We start from the raw sequence: 20,186 nt of genomic DNA on the forward strand, positions 1-20,186 counted from the left end.
AAAATGACTCGTGTATGTTATTTTTAAAATGGAAAAAGTAAACTTACTTCAGAATTTGAAAGATTTAGGGCCTTGCTAGAATGATACTGTAACATCATTAAAATTTAATGCTTTGCTCTTGTTAAAGATGTAGTACATTAACATGTGTTCTCTAAAAATACATAGCAATATATAGAAATTTCAAATAACTGCATAAAACAGGATAGAAAATTGTCTATTTTTTGCCTTTTTAAATATTGAGTAGATGATCCGGGCCATTGGGTACGGGCCTGTGAAGGATCCTGTCAGAAGACAAATGAAACATGGAAGTCTGAAAACTTAAGAAAAATTAAATAAACATCTTTTTGTTTGAAATGGTCAGAGAAAATTATTTCTCTCCCTTAAAAATAAATCTTAAACTTTCAGGAACCATTCAGGTTTAGCATAAGGTCTTCTTCGAAAACAGTTTAGGGATTTTGGGCTTTTTGGAGGTACTTTTATAATCCTATGTAATTGTATTAAAATAGACCAGATAAGACTAAGAGGCTGGAGCAAAGAGCTCAGCTTCAAGACCTAATTAGGTTGTGGAATCAGCCGCATTTGATGGAGAGGTGGAGATTAACAGGGAGGGATGGGCTAACAGGAGTCATGGCCCTTGTTCCCAAGTGGGCAGTGATTGTCTTTCACTAAGATGAGGAGACATTTGTGGGGAGGGAGAGTTCAGGGTTTTTTTGTTTTATTTTTGTTTTGGCGGCACCGTGCAGGCTTGTGGGATTTTAGTTCCCCGACTAGGGATCGAACTGTGGCCCTCAGAAGGGAGAGCTTGGAGTCCTAACCACTGGACTGCCAGGAAATGCCTGAGAGTTCAGTTTTAATTTCAGTTTCCCAATTGCTGAGTTTGTTGGTGGTCACTGTACATTACTTTAAGCCTAGTGTAGGCAGTTATGAATTTGGGGGTATGGAACTTGGGAGAGAAGCCCTAGCTGGAGAGAGAATTTAGGGCAGTCATTAATTTACAGCCTGCCAAAATAATCCTTGAGAATCAGTGGTCTTGATTATTTGACCTATGAGCCTATTTTTTTTTCTTCTGTAGTTTACAGGCATATTCAAACACTAGTTACTCTGATATAATCCTCCAACCCACCCTATTTATCCCCACAGAAAGAAATTTGGAGTCATCTAACCATGTTAAATTCTACCTAGTTCAAATTCTTTAAGATATGGCCCAGAGAAGGGGTGGAATGCTGGACATTAAAATTTATTTTTCATAAAGATACAACTTTGATTTACACGTTCAGTACAGTTGTTTCCACTGGTTAGCTATTATTGGTAAAGTACTTATCAGATTACTATTAAACGGATTTACTTATTAATCCTTAGGTGGGTACTGAAATTCTCTCCATTTAACAGTTAAGAACACAGGCTGAGAGAGGTGAGGAATTTGCCCCGAATTACACAGCTATTAAGAAGGCGGGTGGGCCAAAATTCAACCTCGTTCCAAGACCCGGTTCCCTCACCCAACTCTGCGGTTGTTTTAGCCAAATTTAAAAGCATCCAGAGCGAATGACAGAAATTCCCTCATTGTGTTCCCAGAATCCTTAGGGCATCGTATTACTATTTCTTGCACGAGCTGGAGGCGTTAACGTGTAGCCTGGGCGTGATTGAGCGCTGATGACATTCTGCTGGGCTGACTCGCCCCTCTAAGCATAATTCCTGCTTCAGAAGCGGCCGCCCGCGAGCAGTCAGAAAAAGCCACTGCCCCTTCGGCCCTCGGCGGCCGAGAGCTAGGTGAGGCCGGGCTAGGGTCTCGCGGGACTCCCGCCGCGCTTCCGGCCCCTCCCCAGGCCCCTCCTCCTCCTCGCCCAGGATGCACCTGGTTGAAAACAAAATCCCACGTGACTGACTCTGCTCTCAGGCCATCATGGCGTCTCCCAGTGGGAAGGGATCCCGGGCGCCGGAGGCTCCTGGCTGCGGGCCCCAGCCCGTCGCCCGGGACCTCGTAGACTCCGTGGACGATGCGGAGGGGCTGTACGTGGCAGTCGAGCGGTGCCCACTGTGCAACACCACCCGCCGGCGGCTGACCTGCGCCAAGTGCGTCCAGAGCGGCGATTTTGTCTACTTCGACGGCCGCGACCGTGAAAGGTACGGCAGCCGCCACGGCCCTATGGTTTCTAACCCTGGTGTCTCCACCGGCTCGGAGGCTGGAGCCTGGGGCCTGAGTTTGGGCCCCGGAGCCCAGCGAGAGGAGGGGGAGGTAGGGAGGGTAACTGTTTTGCGCCGGCGCTTTGCTCCCAGGAGAGCGTCGGGGAGGGAGGCCAGAAGAGAGAAGATCGCCGTTTCCCCTTAACCCACTCGAGAGGAGTCTGACCTCACGGTGCTCTTGGGTACTAGAGAAGAGGGATAGATGGTGGTTGTGGAGAGGTCTTCTATTACTGCCATAGAGTTGGATTCTCGGTACTTTGTTCCACTCCAATTGAAATGCTGGGTTTAACCTTTGTTTTCGAAAGCACGTTCATTCTCTAGAGGAGAGACTAAAGGAGAATCAAATAACTGGTTAAGAGGGATTCGGGCCCTGGTAGCCTGTGTCACAGGTGGATCTTATCAGACATGCTTACTCTAATGTGTGAACTAGGCTAGCTAGTTCCTCCCTTTTCCAAAGATTGTTTTAGATGCTAAGGAGTTTGGGTATGTGTTTTGGCTTTGTTTTAAAATCCAGATTGGGAGCTGCAAGCCCTTAGTTAAGAGAATTCAAGAACGCGTTTTGGCCTTGTTTTGAAATTTAAACAAGAGACCTGCAAGTCCTTGGTTAAGATAATTGAAAAATTAGTGTGATTAGCTGCAAGGTCTCTCAGGCCCAACTTCTGTTTCAATAACTTAGTGTCAATGATAGTAAGCCAGCTAATTTTTTTCAGTGCAAAAGTTCAGGTATTAATTCATGTACAACCACCCGGTAAGTTATTTTCTGTAACATACTGCTAAAGAAACTGCACAGTACCCTGCCCTGGGTCACACAGATAATAAGTGTGGGGACCAGAATTAAATTCCAGGCAGCCTGAACCCATATGCCATGCACTTAACCCCTGGATTATATAACGGCTGTATTTGGAAGTGTTTTTTGAGTTGCTGACAGTCCTCTCATCATGAATGGAGTTCATTTCTTTTTCTTTTGAGGAGATTTGTATGATACAATCTTTTAGTTCATCACTGTGTCTCATTGATGTACTTGATGACTTTAGAAACGGATGATGTAATAAGTAATAACTTTAAAAATTAATACAGTTTTATCATAAGAATACTAGGTATGAGATGGAAATGTCTAACTGATGGAGTTTATCATGGGTTCAGTTCTGGACCCTCTTCTCTATATACTTTTTCTTAGATTCATTTCCATAATTTAAATATTGTCTATATGCTGAAGACTGCCAGACTTGTATCTCCAACCCAGGCCTTTGTGAAATCAAGAAAACAGCTGCATACTCTGTATTTAAATTTGTAATGAGAATCTCCATCTTAATATGGCATACTGAATTCATGATTATCCGTCATAAATCTGTTCCTCTCATGCTCATTCCAGCCCAGTAAATGGTAACCTCACTCTCTGGCACAGGCCAAAAAACCTTCCAGTCTTCCTTGACTCCTCTCTTAATGCCACCATGTATGATCCCATCAACAAATCCCATCCACCCTTCAAAACCTATCCTAAATCCTAACCCTTTCACTCCCTCCTGGTTTGGTCCACCAGAGGATTATTGCCTCTTGAGTTCCTGCTTCCACCCTTTCTCCTTTATGGTGTAATTCCCATATTGCAGCCAGAGTAACACCACTCCTCCATTCCTTTGTTCACATCTTCCAGGGGTTTCCTGTTTTACCTAAAGTAAAAAAAGCCAAAGTCCTTATCCAAAGTTCTGTATTGTCTGTTCCTCCATTGATCTCCTATTGCTTTTCCCTTACCCACTCTGCAATACCATCCTGGCCTCCTTGCCAGTCCTCAAACATACCAAGAACACTCCTGCTTCAGGACCACTGCAGTCTTTTTCAGACTGCCAGAACTCTTTTCTTCTAGAAGTCTTCAGGGCTCCTTCCTTTGATTCCTTTAGGCCTCTGCTCATACATTAGAGGAACTCTTTCTTTGGACTATTCAACTGAAATAGTAACTTCCTTTCCCACTTAACCTGCTTTATTGTTTTCCATAGCACTTATCACCATCTTATGGTTTACATATGAATTTGTCTAACTGCCCCCTGCTCCAGTGATGTAAGCTCTGTGAGAACAAAACAGTTTTGTACTCTGCTGTATCCTCACATAGTAGAAGCTTAATAAAGATTTGTTGAATGATTGGGTCAATCTACCCTTCCTTCCCAAACTTAGTACGATTCTGAATCACTTCATTATTATAAATCATGACCCATTTGTCACTAAAGCCAGAAACCCGGGAGTTATCCTAGCTTTTTCCTTTTTTCTTATTCCGTGTATCCAAAATATTGACAAGTCTAATTTGATCTGCTCCAGAGTAGATCTTGAATCTGTCTACTTCTAGTCCAGACCACTATCATTTCTCTCCTGGCTACTTATTAGTTTCCTTTCTTTTACACATACAGCTCCTCCCTAGCCTTCCTCTGGCCTTCACACAACAGCCACAGTAGAAATGTAAATCAGATAATGTCACTGTTTGCTTAAACCTTTTCAGTGGGTTTCCACTTTATTTAAAATAAAATTCAAGCTTCTTACTATGGCATATTAAGCCCCATGTGATTTGGCTACTGCCTACCTTCTAACTTTGGCTGTAAGGTTGAGTTTAAAATGTGGTCTTTGGATTCAAGCTGTATTGAATTGAATCCAAGCTCCACCACTTGCTATGTGATTTTGAAGTTTCTTAATCTCTCCTGTGCTTATTTCATTTTGAAAATGGAGTATCTAACTTCATAGGTTTCTGGTAGTGATTACATAAGAGCATGCACTGAAGTACTTAGCATGATGTCTAGCATGTATTACGTACTCAAAAAATAAACGCTTGCCATGTACCCTCATGTTCACAGCTCAGTAGTTGGGCCTTCTCTCACATCCTCAGACACATGAAACTTTTCCACCCGTGAGTCTTTTTCCTTGCTGTTCCCTCTGCCTGGAACACTGTTCCTCCTGATTGTCACTTTTCCTTTCATGTCTCAACTTAAATGTCACTTCCTCAGTGAGACGTCCCTGACCTTCACTAAGATAGGTCCCCACTTCCACCTCTCCCCCCCCCCATTTCTGTCACAATACTCAATTCTTTCATGGTATTGAGCATGGTAAGTGGTGTTACTTTTTTGAGGAAAGTAACTGCATCCAGAATGTAGTTCCACACAGGCTTGAATTCTGGTTTTGTTCAGTTGGATCCCCAGTGCTTAGTGCAGCGGCAGTGGGTAGCACACAATAAGCAGATTGTTGAAGGAATGGTAAAGGCAAGACAACTTTAGAAGCTGAAATACACATTATTTTCGGAAGAGGGATGTGTTATAGTGGATTTCTTTTTACTTTTCCAAGCAGAAAAGTGAAAAATAAATACCAGAACCATTCAAAATTTAGAAATGAAAAAGAAATTTTAAGGTTCAGGGATAACAGACAGCTTCACTTCACTTTCTTTCCATTGTTCCCCGTTCTGAACCTTGTATTCCTAAGGAAGAGGAGTTTGCTTGTTTGTTTTCGTTTGTTCCCAGAACACTGCCTAGCATCTAATAGGATGTGAGAATCTGTTGAGATCCAGGACCACAGTCCTAATGGTCAAATCAGTTTTACTGAGCTCTCGTTGGGTACAGTTATCTGCATAAAATATCCTGGCAGTTACAGAAGAGAAAGGCAGGTCTCTGCTCTCAAAGCTTTACACTGACTACTAATAAGCCTTAAATTTCTTGGGCCAAAGGTTGATTGTGAGATACTCTGTTGTCTTCAGTATTTAAGAAAAATTTTGCTTTCAGACTCTTTTTTCCTTTTACTTATGAAAAGCTCCTCACTAACTGTGGGAAACCACTTTGAAATAAAATATGGAATCTTACAGTACAATTTAAATACTCTTGTTTAACCTCTGATTCTTTTCAGTAAATTAGCCAGATTAGCTGTGCCTATAAGGATCTTGAATGTGATGTGCATATCAAAGTTCTTGTAAATGTAGATTTTTTTCATGTTTAATTAGTAGACTAGCTGAATAAATAGTTTGTAATGGTTTAGCAGTTCAAGGAAAATTAGATATTAAAGAACAAATCTGTCTCCCAATAATTAGTTCTTTTGACTCCTAAGAAGGGAACATGCATCTTTACATAATTTTGTGGACAGTATGAGTTTGGCAGTTAGATTGAAAAATACCTGAATGCGCTACTTTTTTTGTTACTGTTCAGTGGGAACACTTCCTTATAACCTTGGTACCCTCCCAGCACTATCCTTTCCTCATCTCCCACCTTGGCCTCAGTCCGAAAACAGTGCCCACTTTCTTCTCTGCTTTTTCATCTGCCTTTTGATGTGTGTGCTTTCTTAAGAGATGAAGAGGAATGACTTTAAGCAGTACTCTCAACACAATCTCCTTTGGATCTTGTACTGGAGAACATTTAAAAATTACAGGTCTTGGACTTCCCTGGTGGCGCAGTGGTTGGGAATCCACCTGCCAATGCAGGGGACATGGGTTCGATCCTTGGTCTGGGAAGATCCCACATGCCGCAGAGCAGCTAAGCCCGTGTGGCACAACTACTGAGCCTGAGCTCTAGAGCCTGTGAGTCACAACTACTGAGCTTGCGTGCCACAGTTATTGAATCCTCTGCGCGTCTAGAGCCTGTACTCTGCACCAAGAGAAGCCACTGCAATGAGAAGCTCGTGCACCGCAACAAAGAGTAACCCCTGCTCGCTGCAACTAGAGAAACCCCGCGCACAGCAACGAAGACCCAAAGCAGCCAAAATTTAAAAAACTAACTAAATAAATAAATTTATTAAAGAAAAATTACAGGTCTTTTAACAGGAACATAATTTTCTGGATTATACATTTATCTGACACCAAAAATAAGACTGCTACCCAATAGATAACAAGTTGAAGTAATCTTTCCACTCAAAACTGAAAAAAATTGCTTACCAGTTTATGATAGTGTAGGAGTGTTACAGGGAACATAATCTGAGGATACCCAGGAACATCTGCCTGCTGGTTTAGGAACCAGTTATTTTAAAGTGTGGATCAAAAAGAAGGGCAAAATTTATGAGCATATGGGTAGTATTGCTTTTCTTTTTTTTTTTTTTTTTTTTTGCGGTACGCGGACCTCTCACTGTTGTGGCCTCTCCCGTTGTGGAGCACAGGGTCCGGACACGCAGGCTCAGCGGCCATGGCTCACGGGCCCAGCTGCTCCGCGGCATGTGGGATCTTCCCGGACCGGGGCACGAACCCGTGTCCCCTGCATCGGCAGGCGGACTCTCAACCACTGCGCCACCAGGGAAGCCCAGTATTGCTTTTTTTAAAAAATTTATTTTGGCTGCACTGGGTCTTAGTTGCAGCATGGGGGATCTTTTTAGTTGCGGCATGCGGGCTTCTTAGTTGTGGCATGCAAATGATTAGTTGCGGCATGCAGGTTCCCTGACCAGGGATCGAATGCAGGCCCCCTGCATTGGCAGTGTGAAGTCTTACCCACTGGACCACCAGGGAAGTTCCTGTATTGCTTTTATATGTACCCTGCATCAGGAATGATGCAGCACTACCTTCACTGATGAGTTTTAAGAATATATGCTACAGTTCTACCAAGAAACAGAAATATGGGCGCTAAACAAATTGAGAGGTGGGATAAAGGACGAGCAAGAAATGTAGATGTTACGAAACATTTCAAGGGGAAGACACAGCCAACATCCAAAAAACTACCCTTTAGACATCTCTGTTCTGCCCTCCAGTATCTTTTTGGTTGTCAGTCACTGTCGCTAATAAAAATATTGTCATGGGATTTTGATTCTGGGCCCACATTTGTATGCCCCACTCAGCAGAATAAAAGCTCTATAGGTAGCTGGACTCCCCATCTTTAGACAAGGGTTTATCAACCTGAGTTCTGTTTGGTATTGTCTTTCAAGAAGGGTCACAACTCCCATCCCATGCAGCTTATTAATTGTATTTACACCAATACATGTGGATCTGCTAAGAAAATGTAACTTTTGTTTTCAGTCAGTATCAGTGGCTACTCTTAACATTATGTGTACGTTTTAGAATTTATAAAAGAATTTCACATTTATTATGTCATTTGTTCCCTACCACAAAACTGTGAGTTATTAATCTGTTTTTAGAATGAGGAAACTCAGAGTAGTTGTTCCTTACTTATTGCTGGGCTATGCTAATTCTTGAATTTATCTCCAGATCTGAAATACATGTATAAATAAATAAATAAATATTCAATTTAATACGTTAGTAAGATTAAGTGCAAAATCACTCATTGCAATGAAGAAAAGGGAAACTAGCCTATATTATGTGCTAAGTGCCTGTACCTGATGCTTTCACATTTATCTTATTGAATCCCTATAACCAAGTAGGATAATCACTATTCCCATTTTACAAGGGAGACAATGAAACAATGCTCTGCTTCTACTTTCTCCTAATCACTTAACCTTCATTCCTGCCAGTGGAGTATGTTTTTACTACAGTTAACCCTTGAACAACAGGGGTTAATTCTCCTGTAATTTATAGTCAGCCCTCCTTATCCGCAGTTTCTCCACATCCACAGATTCAACCAAATTCCGACCATGTAGTACTGTAGTATTTGCTGTTGAAAAATATCTGCATATAAGTGGACCCACTCAGTTGAAACCCACATTGTTCAAGGGTCAGCTGTGTATTTTCTCATACCTAAATATTCTAACATAAGATAGAAGAACCATTCTGATAAGGACTGTGTTTTTTCATATTGCAGTTGTCCATAAACATTATATCCTTAAATGCCTAAAGAATTTAAGGGAGAAAAATTTGATGGCTAGTAATTCTTGCTGTGTTAGTATCCTAGTTCAAGAAATATGCAGTTCTTTAACCATTTCTGCTTAAATAAGGGAGATTGCTGTGCTATTCTCCAGGTGCATCTGTGCTCTCTCTTCCCCAAGAAGCCTTTCTGCCTTATTTCTAGAGCCAGAATCATCGTTAACTTTTCACCAAACCTGTATCCAAATTCGAGCTGGGGATCATTCTCCACCACTGACCTAAAAACTGTTAATGCTCATTTTCTGCTTTTAGATTTAAGGAACCTAAGGAATATAATCGGTGTCAAGAGACCTAAGGACTTTAGATACTTTTAGGGGATTGTGTATATTTTTACAGTGGATATGATCCTCAAAGGCAGAGCTTGAGAAATTTTAATTGATTGAATACTGTCTTTTTTTCTGATTATAAAAGTATGTATGATTATTGTAGGAAACTTGTAAAGTACATTAATACCTAAAGAAGGAAACAGATTTTGCCCATATTCTCACAACTGTTAGTGTTTTGTTATATTTGCTTCCAGCCTTGTTTATATGTATGTGTGTGCTTGTAAATATATTTTTTTCATTTGGAATCATACGATGTGTATATAGTTTGATGCTCTGCTTTTTTGTTTTCTTTAACCCAGCATCTCATAAACACATACTAATGTGTTTGTCTACAAAAATATTTTGATGTCCTTCATGGCCATATAGTGTCGTTTGATAATCATTCTCCTTTTGGACATTAAAGTTTCCAGTTTTTGCTATTATGACTAATTCCACAATTGGCATAAATCTTCTCCGTCACCTCTGATCTTTTCCTTGAATTGCATAACTGGTTCAAAGGGTTTGCTAATTTTTAAGGCCCTCAATGGCATATTCAAAAGTTTTGTGTTTTTTGTTTGTTTGTTTTACCTTTCTTAAAATACATTAGTAGTGTTTCTTGGACTTTTCTATTGCCATTACCCTAGGCACAAAGGATGAGGGAAAGAACTGAGAAGGCGGATGGAGGGATTAGAGTTATTTTATGAAAGACACTAAGTAAGTGCTCAGTAAGTTGTAGGTGTTATGACGATGTTAATGATCATCTAGCACAGAATTAATAGTAGGATCCCTGATAGAGTGCATGCCCGGGTGCTACTTTTCTGATCGCGTGGGACAGACTTAGGTGACCAGTCCCACCTGTAGCCAGATCCACTCAGTCGCCCAGGACGACCTGTGGCCATGGGATAGCGTGGAGTGATGAGGGTCACACTCTTAACTGATCCTTATCAGCAGCACACTCCTGTCCCTGCTGTCCCGCTGGTGTATTGAGGTTCTCTAGGGCAGGACAGATTAACTTCTCACCTGTGAAACAGCAGAATTTCCTCTGCCTATAATGCCTTCCTTCCCTTAGCAAGGCCACCTCTAACCTGTCCTCAAGGGGCAGCCCACGCAAATGTGACTGCTGGAGAGCTCCCTCTGAAGCCTGAGCTGGGTTGTGTGCCATCTCTTGTAGCACTGTTGACTACAAGAGGTGGCACACAACCCAGACTCTGTATGACCATCTGCTCCTAGTTTTCATCAGTCTCTATCACGGGGGCACTTTTTAAAGTCAGCTTAAGGGAGTACTTTTGTAGGGAAGAAAAGCAAATATAAGTCTGGAGGAATTTGGTAAATAACAAAGAAGGCATTTTTAAATTGGGAAGGAAAATATAAGAAATAGTGTTGTAGGGACTTCCCTGGTGGTCCAGTGGCTAGGACTCCGTGCTTCCAACGCAGGGGGCCCAAGTTCAGTCCCTGGTCAGGGAACTAGATCCCACATGCCACAACTAAAAAGAAAAAAGGATCCTGCATGCCACAACGAAGATCCCACGTGACGCAACTATGACCCGGCTTAAATAGATAAATAAGTAAAGAAAGAAAGAAAGAGGGAGGGAGGAAGGAAGGGAGGAAGGAAGGGAGGGAGGGAGGGAGGGAGGAAGGGAGGGGGGAGGGAGGGAGGAAGGAGGGAAGGAGGGAGGGAGGGAGGAGGGAGGGGGAGGGAGGGAGGGAGGAAGGAAGGAAGGAAGGAAGGAAGGAATAGTGTTGTAAAAGCCCTGATGCATGGTATAGTTTACGGGCAGATTCTTTTCGGAAAACAATAGAAAACTGTAGAGCCACTGAACAACAACAACAAAATTGATAAATGTATCTGCATAAAATTTTGGAAAATTTGTAGAGCAGAAACATAAGTAGTCACCAAGCAGATTGAGGAAGAATAATTTCAAGATGTATGAAAGGAAATAGATAATTTCTCTAATAAATAACCCTTTAAAAAAAAACTATAGAACTTCCCTGGTGGCGCAGTGGTTAAGAATCCACCTGCCAATGCAGGGGACACGGGATCAAGCCCTGGTCAGGGAAGATCCCACATGCCGCAGAACAACTAAGCCTGTGCGCCACAACTACTGAGCCTGCACTCTAGAGCCCACAAGCCACAACTACTGACCCCACGAGCCACAACTACTGAAGCCCACATGCCTAGAGCCCATGCTCCGCAACAAGAGAAGCCACCGCAATGAGAAGCCTGCACACAGCAATGAGGAGTGGACCCTGCTCACTGCAATTAGAGGAAGCCCCGTGCTCCGCAACAAGAGAAGCCACCGCAATGAGAAGCCTGCGCACCACAATGAAGAGTGGACCCTGCTCACCGCAATTAGAGAAAACACGTGCACAGCAATGAGACCCAGTGCAGCCAAAAATTAAAAAAAAAAAAAAAACTATAGAAAAGTGAACAAAGGGCATAGGGGGATAACAGAAGAAAAGTAGCCAATAAGATAGGAAAAGGTGTTAAACATTTCTAACTGTGAAATGAAGAAAGGCAAATAAATGAATTGTGAACTGTCTTTGAAGAGAGGGAGTGGGAGGCCAGTAAGGTTAGCAAAGAGTAAAATGGGCAGTGCTGCGAGTAAGAAAACAGGTTGGTAGGGTTGGAAATATAACATGAAATGATTCCGAGGAAATTTAAAGATAACTGCCAGGAGTTGCCATGTAAACCTAAATGCACCCAGATATTCATTTCTAACATTACTGATAATAGTGAAAATTTGGAAGCGGTGGCAATGTTCATCAGTAGGTATTTCTGTAAATAAATTATATGATGTCCATTCAGTGAAATTCTGTGTACCTGTTAAAGAATGAGATAGGTCTTTATGTTCTGAAGTGAAAAAGGATACAAAACATTTTACGTGATAAACCTAGCTTCAAAGACAGTATATAAAAAAGGCCTTTCCCCCCTTCCTTTTTCTTTTTTCTTTTTTTTCCTAATCTATCTCTGTGAGTCCTGGGATGGAGAATGCAGAGAATGGATGAGGAGCTGGTGAGCAGTTGGCTCGCTGACCAGCTGCATTCGTTGATAACCATCTGCTTTTGCTTTGTTCACACCACCTATTTTTCATTTCCTTCATGAAGAATGACATTACTCATGAAGTGTTTGATACAGTAGGAACTGTTATCTTCTGTTTGTTATTCCTGCTGTCCTCTGTATGTTTATGTTTTAAGTTTGTTGTTGTTTTGTTTTGGGTTTTTTTTTAAACAAAACCCAAGAGAACTAACCAGCTTGATATAAAGCTGGACAGTGTTATCATCCCAATTTGTTTTAGTGCAAAGTGGCATTTTTTACAACAGATCTGATTTATAGCCCCTAAAAGCAGGATTTTATCCTCCATGTCAGTCCTTTGTTTACACAGGTGGATGAGTCTTGTGAGTTTGTCATCTCCTTCAGCTTATCGGAGCATGAATCACCACATTAGGTAGAAGTAAATACCACATTCGTTTCTCATTTTTGATAGAAGGAAATGGAAGCATATAACAAGTAACCTGTCTAGTTCACAGCCAGTTGCAGAAAAATGAAAGATTAGATTTCTTAACGTTCTGTAAAATGCTTTGTCATAAGTTGCAGGCACATAGTAAATGCCTGATAAATTAATTGATGAATCTATGAATTTGTCCACATTCCACACTGGTTTCTGAGTTTTCTAATATTGTTTCATGTAGTTACCACCTTACTGGCCATTGCAGTGCTACCCAATACAACTTTGTGCAGTGATGTTCCGTATCCATGGATCCAGTAATGTAGCCCCCAGCCATATGTGGTTATTGAAATGTGGGTAGTGCAGCTGAGAAACTGAATTTTTAATTTAACTTTAATTTAGTCATGTAAGTATATAATTCTGTCACATGTAATATTATCTGATTTGGTTTCTTGTTTAATATATATTGTACATTTTCAGTGACTGACTATTAAATGGTAGGGTCATAATTAGACCATTTTATCCCTTCCATTTAGAAGTAGATATCTGGGTATGTTTCAAATGTGGGATTATAGAAATAGTATGTTAGAGAGACTTTTATGTCTGGATTATTTTAAGGAAGAGATTTTTAGGGCTGTTATGGTTCTATTAAATTGTTTTCATTTTTTCAGGAGATAGCCAAAGGCCTAATCTTGGACTCCACACCATGTTACTGTAGCATGTGGCATTACCTTTGTTTCTTTGAAAGTAGTGAGCCACCATTAGCTCAATTCAAAATCAGTTGCACGATGTTAGTCATACATTTTTTTTTTTTTTTTTACCTAAAATTCTTATTAAGCAACAAGTCATTTTAGGTACTCGGTAGCCACATGTGCCTGATGGCTACCGTGTTGAACAGCATAGACCTAGATGATATGAGTGTCACTGCTAGCCACCTTCAGCTAGTTGACATTTATAGAACTCTGTATCCAGCAGCTATAGGAAACACTTTCTTTCAAGTGCACATGGAACTTTGACCGAGACGTGCGCACCATATGCAAGGCCATAAGATAGTCTCAAGTCAAAAGATTAAAATCTCATAGAGAATATTCTGGGACCACATCAGCGTTAAAGTAGAAAAATAACAGTACGTTACCAAAAAACCCATATATCTGGAAATTGAACAATACACTTCTAAATAATTCATTGGTCAAAGAGGGAATTTGATGGAAGATTAGAAATGTCAAACTAAGTGGTAAAATACACGATATCAAAATGTTTAGGGTTTAGCTTAAGCAATACTTCTGGAGGAAATTCATAACTCTGTATACTTATATTAAAAAGGGAGAGGCTTAAAGTTGATGATTGAACTTCCTACCTTAAACTGCAAAAAAAACAAACTAATCCACATAAGGTAGCAGGAAGAAAATAAGAATAAGGGTAGAATAGTGACAAACAGCAAAAATGAACTGCAATGTGATATTCTTTCCTTTTGATAACTTTTATTAAGTAAATTGCTAGCCCGTAATGACTAGCAGTAAAATTAGTGAGAAAAAAATTGTACTTTAAGAATTATGAGGAACCAATTTATAAATGAGAGTAGGGTTAAATTAAGCTTAATAATTACAATTATTTTTATAATGGAAGCCTGTTTTCTTGAATTCCGATTCATTTTAGTGCTCTGATTTACCTGTTTTGGAGGACAATTTAAACTAGGGGTGAAAAAAACCTATAGGCATATTTTATAAACCCATGAAAGAGTTTTAAAGCTGAGAATTTGAACTTAGTTTTAAATAACCAAATGGTAAGCAGCTGTGTGCCATTGAGAAGATATGTTCAGGACAGTGACATTTCCTGATGAGTCTGCAGAAATGTTTGGCTCTCAGGAATTTGCATAATCTCATTCAACTGAAAAAAAATAAACATTTAAATAAAACACTGAATTTTTTTCTTACAGGTTTATAGACAAGAAGGAAAGGTTAAGCCAGCTTAAGAGCAAGCAAGAAGAATTTCAAAAAGAGTGAGTTTTCATTTTGTTTTTTAATTTGTGGAGGTTGTCTTGTCACCACATGGTTAATTCAGTGCTGTGGTATGCATACATGTGGATTGCTAATTTATTGAATTTAGGTTACAAATCTCCCCGTGTGAAGAGCAGTACATCTGGGAGAAGCAAAATAGGAGAGTTGATCAAGTTTCTAGAAAACACTGGGATCAAACCTGGTGCCTGGTTCACAGCAGGCAGTGACTGGATGGATGAATCAAACCGCTGGCCCTGATAATTGACGTATTGTAAATGGGTCCAGGACAGAAGGCATATTAGACTAGCAGTGGTGGCTCTTGTAGGACATTATTGCTTCTGTTTATCTTTATTCTTCTGTATCAGGGTTTTGCAAAGTGTGGTCTGCAGAACATCTACATCAGAATTCATTAACTTCGGTACTGGTTAAAAATGTAGATTCTTGGAATCCTGTCCTCAGATATCCTGATTCAGTAGGTCTGGGGGTAGGCCCAGGAATCTGAGTATTAATGAGCACCCGATGAATCTCTCATCCTCTGGATTTGGGAATTGTCCTGTAGAACCTTTTATCCCAAACTGATCCAGTCACTATTCTCCATACACACCCCAGACCTGATTAACACATTTATGAGTAGATGAAATCTTCAGAGATACTCTGCATTAGAAAAACCTGCTTAGATTTATTTAACTCAGTCATTTCTCTAACTTACTCTATCACGGAAACTTATTTTTTCCTATAGAACACTTCATTCCTTAGAACAAATTTTTGCCTAAGTCGGCTTATGCCTTTTTTTTTAAAAAAAAAGTAATTAATTTATTTATTTATTTATTTATTTTTGGCTGTGTTGGGTCTTCGTTGCTGTGCACGGACTTTCTCTAGTGGCGAGTAGGGGCTACTCTTCGTTGTGGTGCACAGGCTTCTCATTGCGGTGGCTTCTCTTGTTGCGGAGCACGGGCTCTAGGCACGCGGGCTTCAGTAGTTGCGGCACACGGGCTCAGTAGTTGTGGGTCGCGGGCTCTAGAGTGCATGCTCAGTAGTTGTGGTGCACGGGCTTAGTTGCTCTGCGGCACGTGGGATCTTCCCGGACCAGGGCTCGAACCCATGTCCCCTGCACTGGCAGGTGGATTCTCAACAGCTGCACCACCAGGGAACTCCCATGGCTTGTGCCATTTTGCGGGGAGCTGACAATAGCATTTGGACCATGAATTCTCTTGTAACTATCATTATTATTAATTATGACTGATGGAAATTATTGATTATGACAGAGGACAAAGGCTATGGCTGTTATGGAAGTTTATTGTGAACGTTTATAGAAAGGCTCTGAGCTGTATTAAAAGTGCAAAAGGAAGGAGGTGAGAAAAAATTGAAGAGAGCAGGGAATCTGGAAAACATTTTTCAGTGCTTACATCCCACTTTGGTATATCCAGCTGTTTCTAAGACCTTATTTTAAAAAGTTGTTGATTTTGCATTTTTGAGCTTCACCGAATTCATTATTTTAAGAGCATATTTCCTTTGTCTCTTCTCCATACAGAGTGTTAAAAGCTATGGAAGGAAAATGGATAACAGATCAGTTGGTAAGCTATAAGAAGAATTTAAATGATATTCTTTACACTTGAGGTTACATGTTTTTAAATTGGCAGAACTTAAAAAATCATTTCGAATTTAAATTTATTTTTGATCATTTTTGGGCAGTTCTCTGTGAATATATTCGTAGTGTGGGCTTCTCAGATATTTCATCCAGGTACCAAAAACAGGGTTTTGGCAATTAATTATGGAACCACTGTAAGGAATAATTATGAAGTCTGGTATTGACATAAAGATATAAGAACAGTGAGGTGTCCTTTTTTAAAAAATTACTCATCGTAAACACCTACTTTGTAGATGGGTTAATGATTGAATGTGAAAAATAAACTCAAATATTAAAAGAAAATATGGGAGAGTATTTATATAATCTGGGGGTGAGCAGACCTTTATAAGCCATAAAGGAAAACATTTGACACACTACATAAAAGTTTAAAAGTTCTATATGTTGAAGACCGTAGCAAAATGAATATAAACTGGGAAAAAATGAGTACAACATATGAAAATAAGGAGTTTGATTGATTATACTTTTATTCACTGTTGGTGGGAGTGTATATTGACACATTTGTTTGGGGGACAATTTGGTGGTGGCTTGTTGGTGTTTTTAATGCACATGTGGTATATCGGCAATTTTCCTCCTAAGAAAATATACATGAATGTAGAGATTTATGGATAAAGAGGCTGATTGTCTGCATCATTGGTAGTAAAGTTAATATATAATCTAAATACTCATCAAACAGAATGAGATGATTATGGTGCTGTGTAGCTGTTGAGAAGAATGTGGTCAGTCTACATGCACTTGTATGGAATGATGTCCAAGGTATATTTTTTAATGAAACAATCAAACAAAAAGCAGGCTAGGGTAACGTATGATTCCATTTGTGTATGTGTTTTAAATATATATCTTAAAAAATACATATCAAACTTTAATTGAGATCAACCCTGAAGAGTGGGAAGGAGTCAGGTTAACAATCTCTTTCTTCTCTTTTGTGTTGCTTAATTTTTTTCATAATAATAATAAGCATCCTTCATAAATTTTAAATGATACTTAAAGAGATGTGATATAGGTGAATTCTGCTTATGCTCTGAATGTTATATAAACAAGTTGTATGGAAAAAGGTTATAAAAGGCTGTTTATAAAGAATCTCATCCCAGTTTTTCTAAGTTCTAAGTTTTCTAGTTTTTCTATCAAATATTTAAATATTGATTCTTAAAGACTAATACCTTTTAAAAGTAAAGACATCTCATTTCCAGTTTATTCCTGAATCCATCAGTTCCCGTGCATGTGTTCTCAGATGTTTCTCTCACCCCACTGGAGAGGGGAGAGTTTTACCCACTGAACATTCCTGTAATCTACTCTGTATCTTGTACCATCAGACTACTTAGACAAGTGTGAAACATTATAGGCATTTGACTGTTGTTGTACGCTTTCAATTATCCCCGTTTATGGAGGCATTATGGAATAGATAAATAATACTTTTTTAAAACTAGTAGGGCAGATTTTTACTTATCCTTTATTCTCTTTGGGGAAGCTGTACCTAAATCCTGGTAATATAAAATTGCAGTTTCATATAACTTTTTGAGGATTTTCAAGAAATCTTACATGAATTATAAACTTAAAAAAAAACTTCTGCTTTATTGCAGTTTTTATTATTTTGTGAGTAATATTTGCTTATTGTATCAGTGAGATAATACAGTTGGTGGTCTCCTCAGTAACCAGCACTGAGAATTTAGAGCAGCACATCCATAGAACTCTCTGATGATGCAAATGTTCTCTGTCTACACTGCCTGATATGGTAGCCATTAGTCACTTGTGGTGTTGACATATACCACCTGACGTGGGTAGTGAGAGAAGGAACTGGATTTTTTTTAAATTTCATATAATCTAATTGACTTGCAGGTAACCACATGGGACCTGTAGCTATATATTGGGCAGGGCAGGTTAAGAGAATATCCTTCAACACTTTTCTCTGTGCTTATTAACACATAAAAGAACTGTGTGAATTTCTCTTTCTCTCTTAATTTCCTAGCAGCTTCTGCACTGAACCAGAGTAACATTTTTTTTCTTTTTTGTAATCCACTAGTTACAAGCTATAAGAAATATAATTATACTGATCTTTTATTCATTACATTTTCTAAGATACACCTCAAAATAAGTAGTGTCCCCAGTAGATAATCATATTAGTCATTAGAGACCAACATTTGTGATATTTATTTCATACCTTTTTTAAGAGATGGAAAATAATGTCCTGCAAGATGAGGATTGAACAGCTGAAACAAACTATATGTAAAGGAAATGAAGAAATGAAGAAAAGTAAGTAATTTTCCACCTCTCTCCAGCCCTAATAAAGGATGGACTCATGTGGAGCTTCATGCGATTAATAAACAAACTAGAGAGACAGAGGAAGGGAGACAGAGAAGGGGTGGGGGGAGGCAAGAGCAGCATGGAAAAGTTTACTGCTTGCCTTTCTCTTTGTAAAACATCTGTATAAGGAATTTATATATATATATATTTTTTCATATATATAAAACATATCTGTGTGTATATATATACATACACATATGTCCATATATACATATACACATGCACGCAAATGTAATGACCTTTAAACTGCTACATTTCTCAACTTAAAAAGTTAAGGAATGTATGTGTCCCGTTTCCCTTAGCTGACAGGAAGCTCAGAGTCAGTCTTGGTAATCAGGTAATAATAATTGTTAGTTCACACCAGAAGCACAGAATATAAGACTCAGTGAGTCTTACACATATTTTAATCTGTATTAATCTTGCATTACATCTGTGTATTTCATACTTTACCAAAGGTGGTTGTCAAGTTTTAAGAGTCCTCTTAGAAGTCCTGTGTCCTTAGAAACAGTCCATGGTGGAACTTCCCTGGTGGTCTATTGGTTAAGACACCATGCTTCCAATGCAGGGGGCATGGTTTCAATCCCAGGTCAGGGAACTAAGATCCCACATGCCACGCGGCCAAAAAATAAATAAATAAAAATAAAAGAAAAAGAAAGAAATAGTCCATGTATTTCTGAAGATAAGTGTTTAAAGTTTAGAATGGGTCGTCATCATACCTTGTAAATCTGTTTCTTGTCTACTCATTGCTTTCAGAAGCAAGTATTTTATAGTGGTAGGTAATGGTGTAAAAGCTGTCTTTGAAAATGTTTGTCCTAATAAAGTGCTTGCATAGAGTTTCACAGGATTAATAAGCTAGAGAAGAATGGTAGCTGGGTGAAGAGCTGTTCAGAGCTGCAGCCAGCCACTCTTCCACCGAGTTTGGCCTGCACTCTCCAAAGGCTCTGGGTCAATAGCAGTGTAGGGACTCATTACTTACCATGGGTTCACCCTCTTTCCCCTCCTCCCCGGATGTTCGCAGTAGGAGTTTGCCACCAGGCATCTGTGAACCTCCTGAAATGGCTGAATTGACTGAGCTTGGTGTATTTCTCTGATGAGCAAGTTTAAAACTTTGGTCAGCTCTTTTTAATAGGCTCCTAGCCCCAAAATACAAAAGCAACAACCATGGAAAATAAAAGATATGGTTCTAAATTAGTGGACTCTATAACTGTGATTTCCATCCCTAGAAAAACATTGGAGTCACCTGATAACCTTTTTTTAAGATCTAGAGAGAGAATCCTAGGACCTGCTTTGGACTTAGGAAATTAAAACCTCATGCATGGGGACCGGGGTCAATGGTTCTTAAACTGTCTCTAGTAAAAGGCCACTTTATTCTCTTTCATTTCCAATGTGTCATAAACCGATACCAATACTTTTCTAAAATACAGTAAAATTAGTTACTAGAAAAATGATCGCACACTTGGATGTCATGGCAATGTCACATAGCCATATCAAAGAAAATAGTTTCTAAACTTAGTCTATATTTCTGTACTCCTCTTGTCTGGTAAAAGTTTGCAGATG

At 39.5% G+C, this 20,186-nt stretch overlaps 1 protein-coding gene across 1 annotated transcript in view; it reads left to right on the forward strand.

Moving 5' to 3' along the window:
* The first annotated feature begins 1,897 nt into the window (after positions 1 to 1,897).
* The window catches only part of ATG14 (autophagy related 14), a 38,885-nt gene continuing 20,596 nt past the window's right edge, over positions 1,898 to 20,186 (forward strand). The window contains exons 1-4 of the mRNA XM_060142270.1: positions 1,898 to 2,121; positions 14,623 to 14,685; positions 16,215 to 16,257; positions 18,497 to 18,578. Of these exons, the coding sequence (XP_059998253.1) occupies positions 1,901 to 2,121; positions 14,623 to 14,685; positions 16,215 to 16,257; positions 18,497 to 18,578 (409 nt within the window). The 5' untranslated portion in view covers positions 1,898 to 1,900. The remainder of the gene's footprint in view (positions 2,122 to 14,622; positions 14,686 to 16,214; positions 16,258 to 18,496; positions 18,579 to 20,186) is intronic.

Source organism: Lagenorhynchus albirostris, chromosome 1, assembly GCF_949774975.1.
Source record: "Lagenorhynchus albirostris chromosome 1, mLagAlb1.1, whole genome shotgun sequence".
Classification (NCBI taxonomy): Eukaryota; Metazoa; Chordata; class Mammalia; order Artiodactyla; family Delphinidae; genus Lagenorhynchus; species Lagenorhynchus albirostris.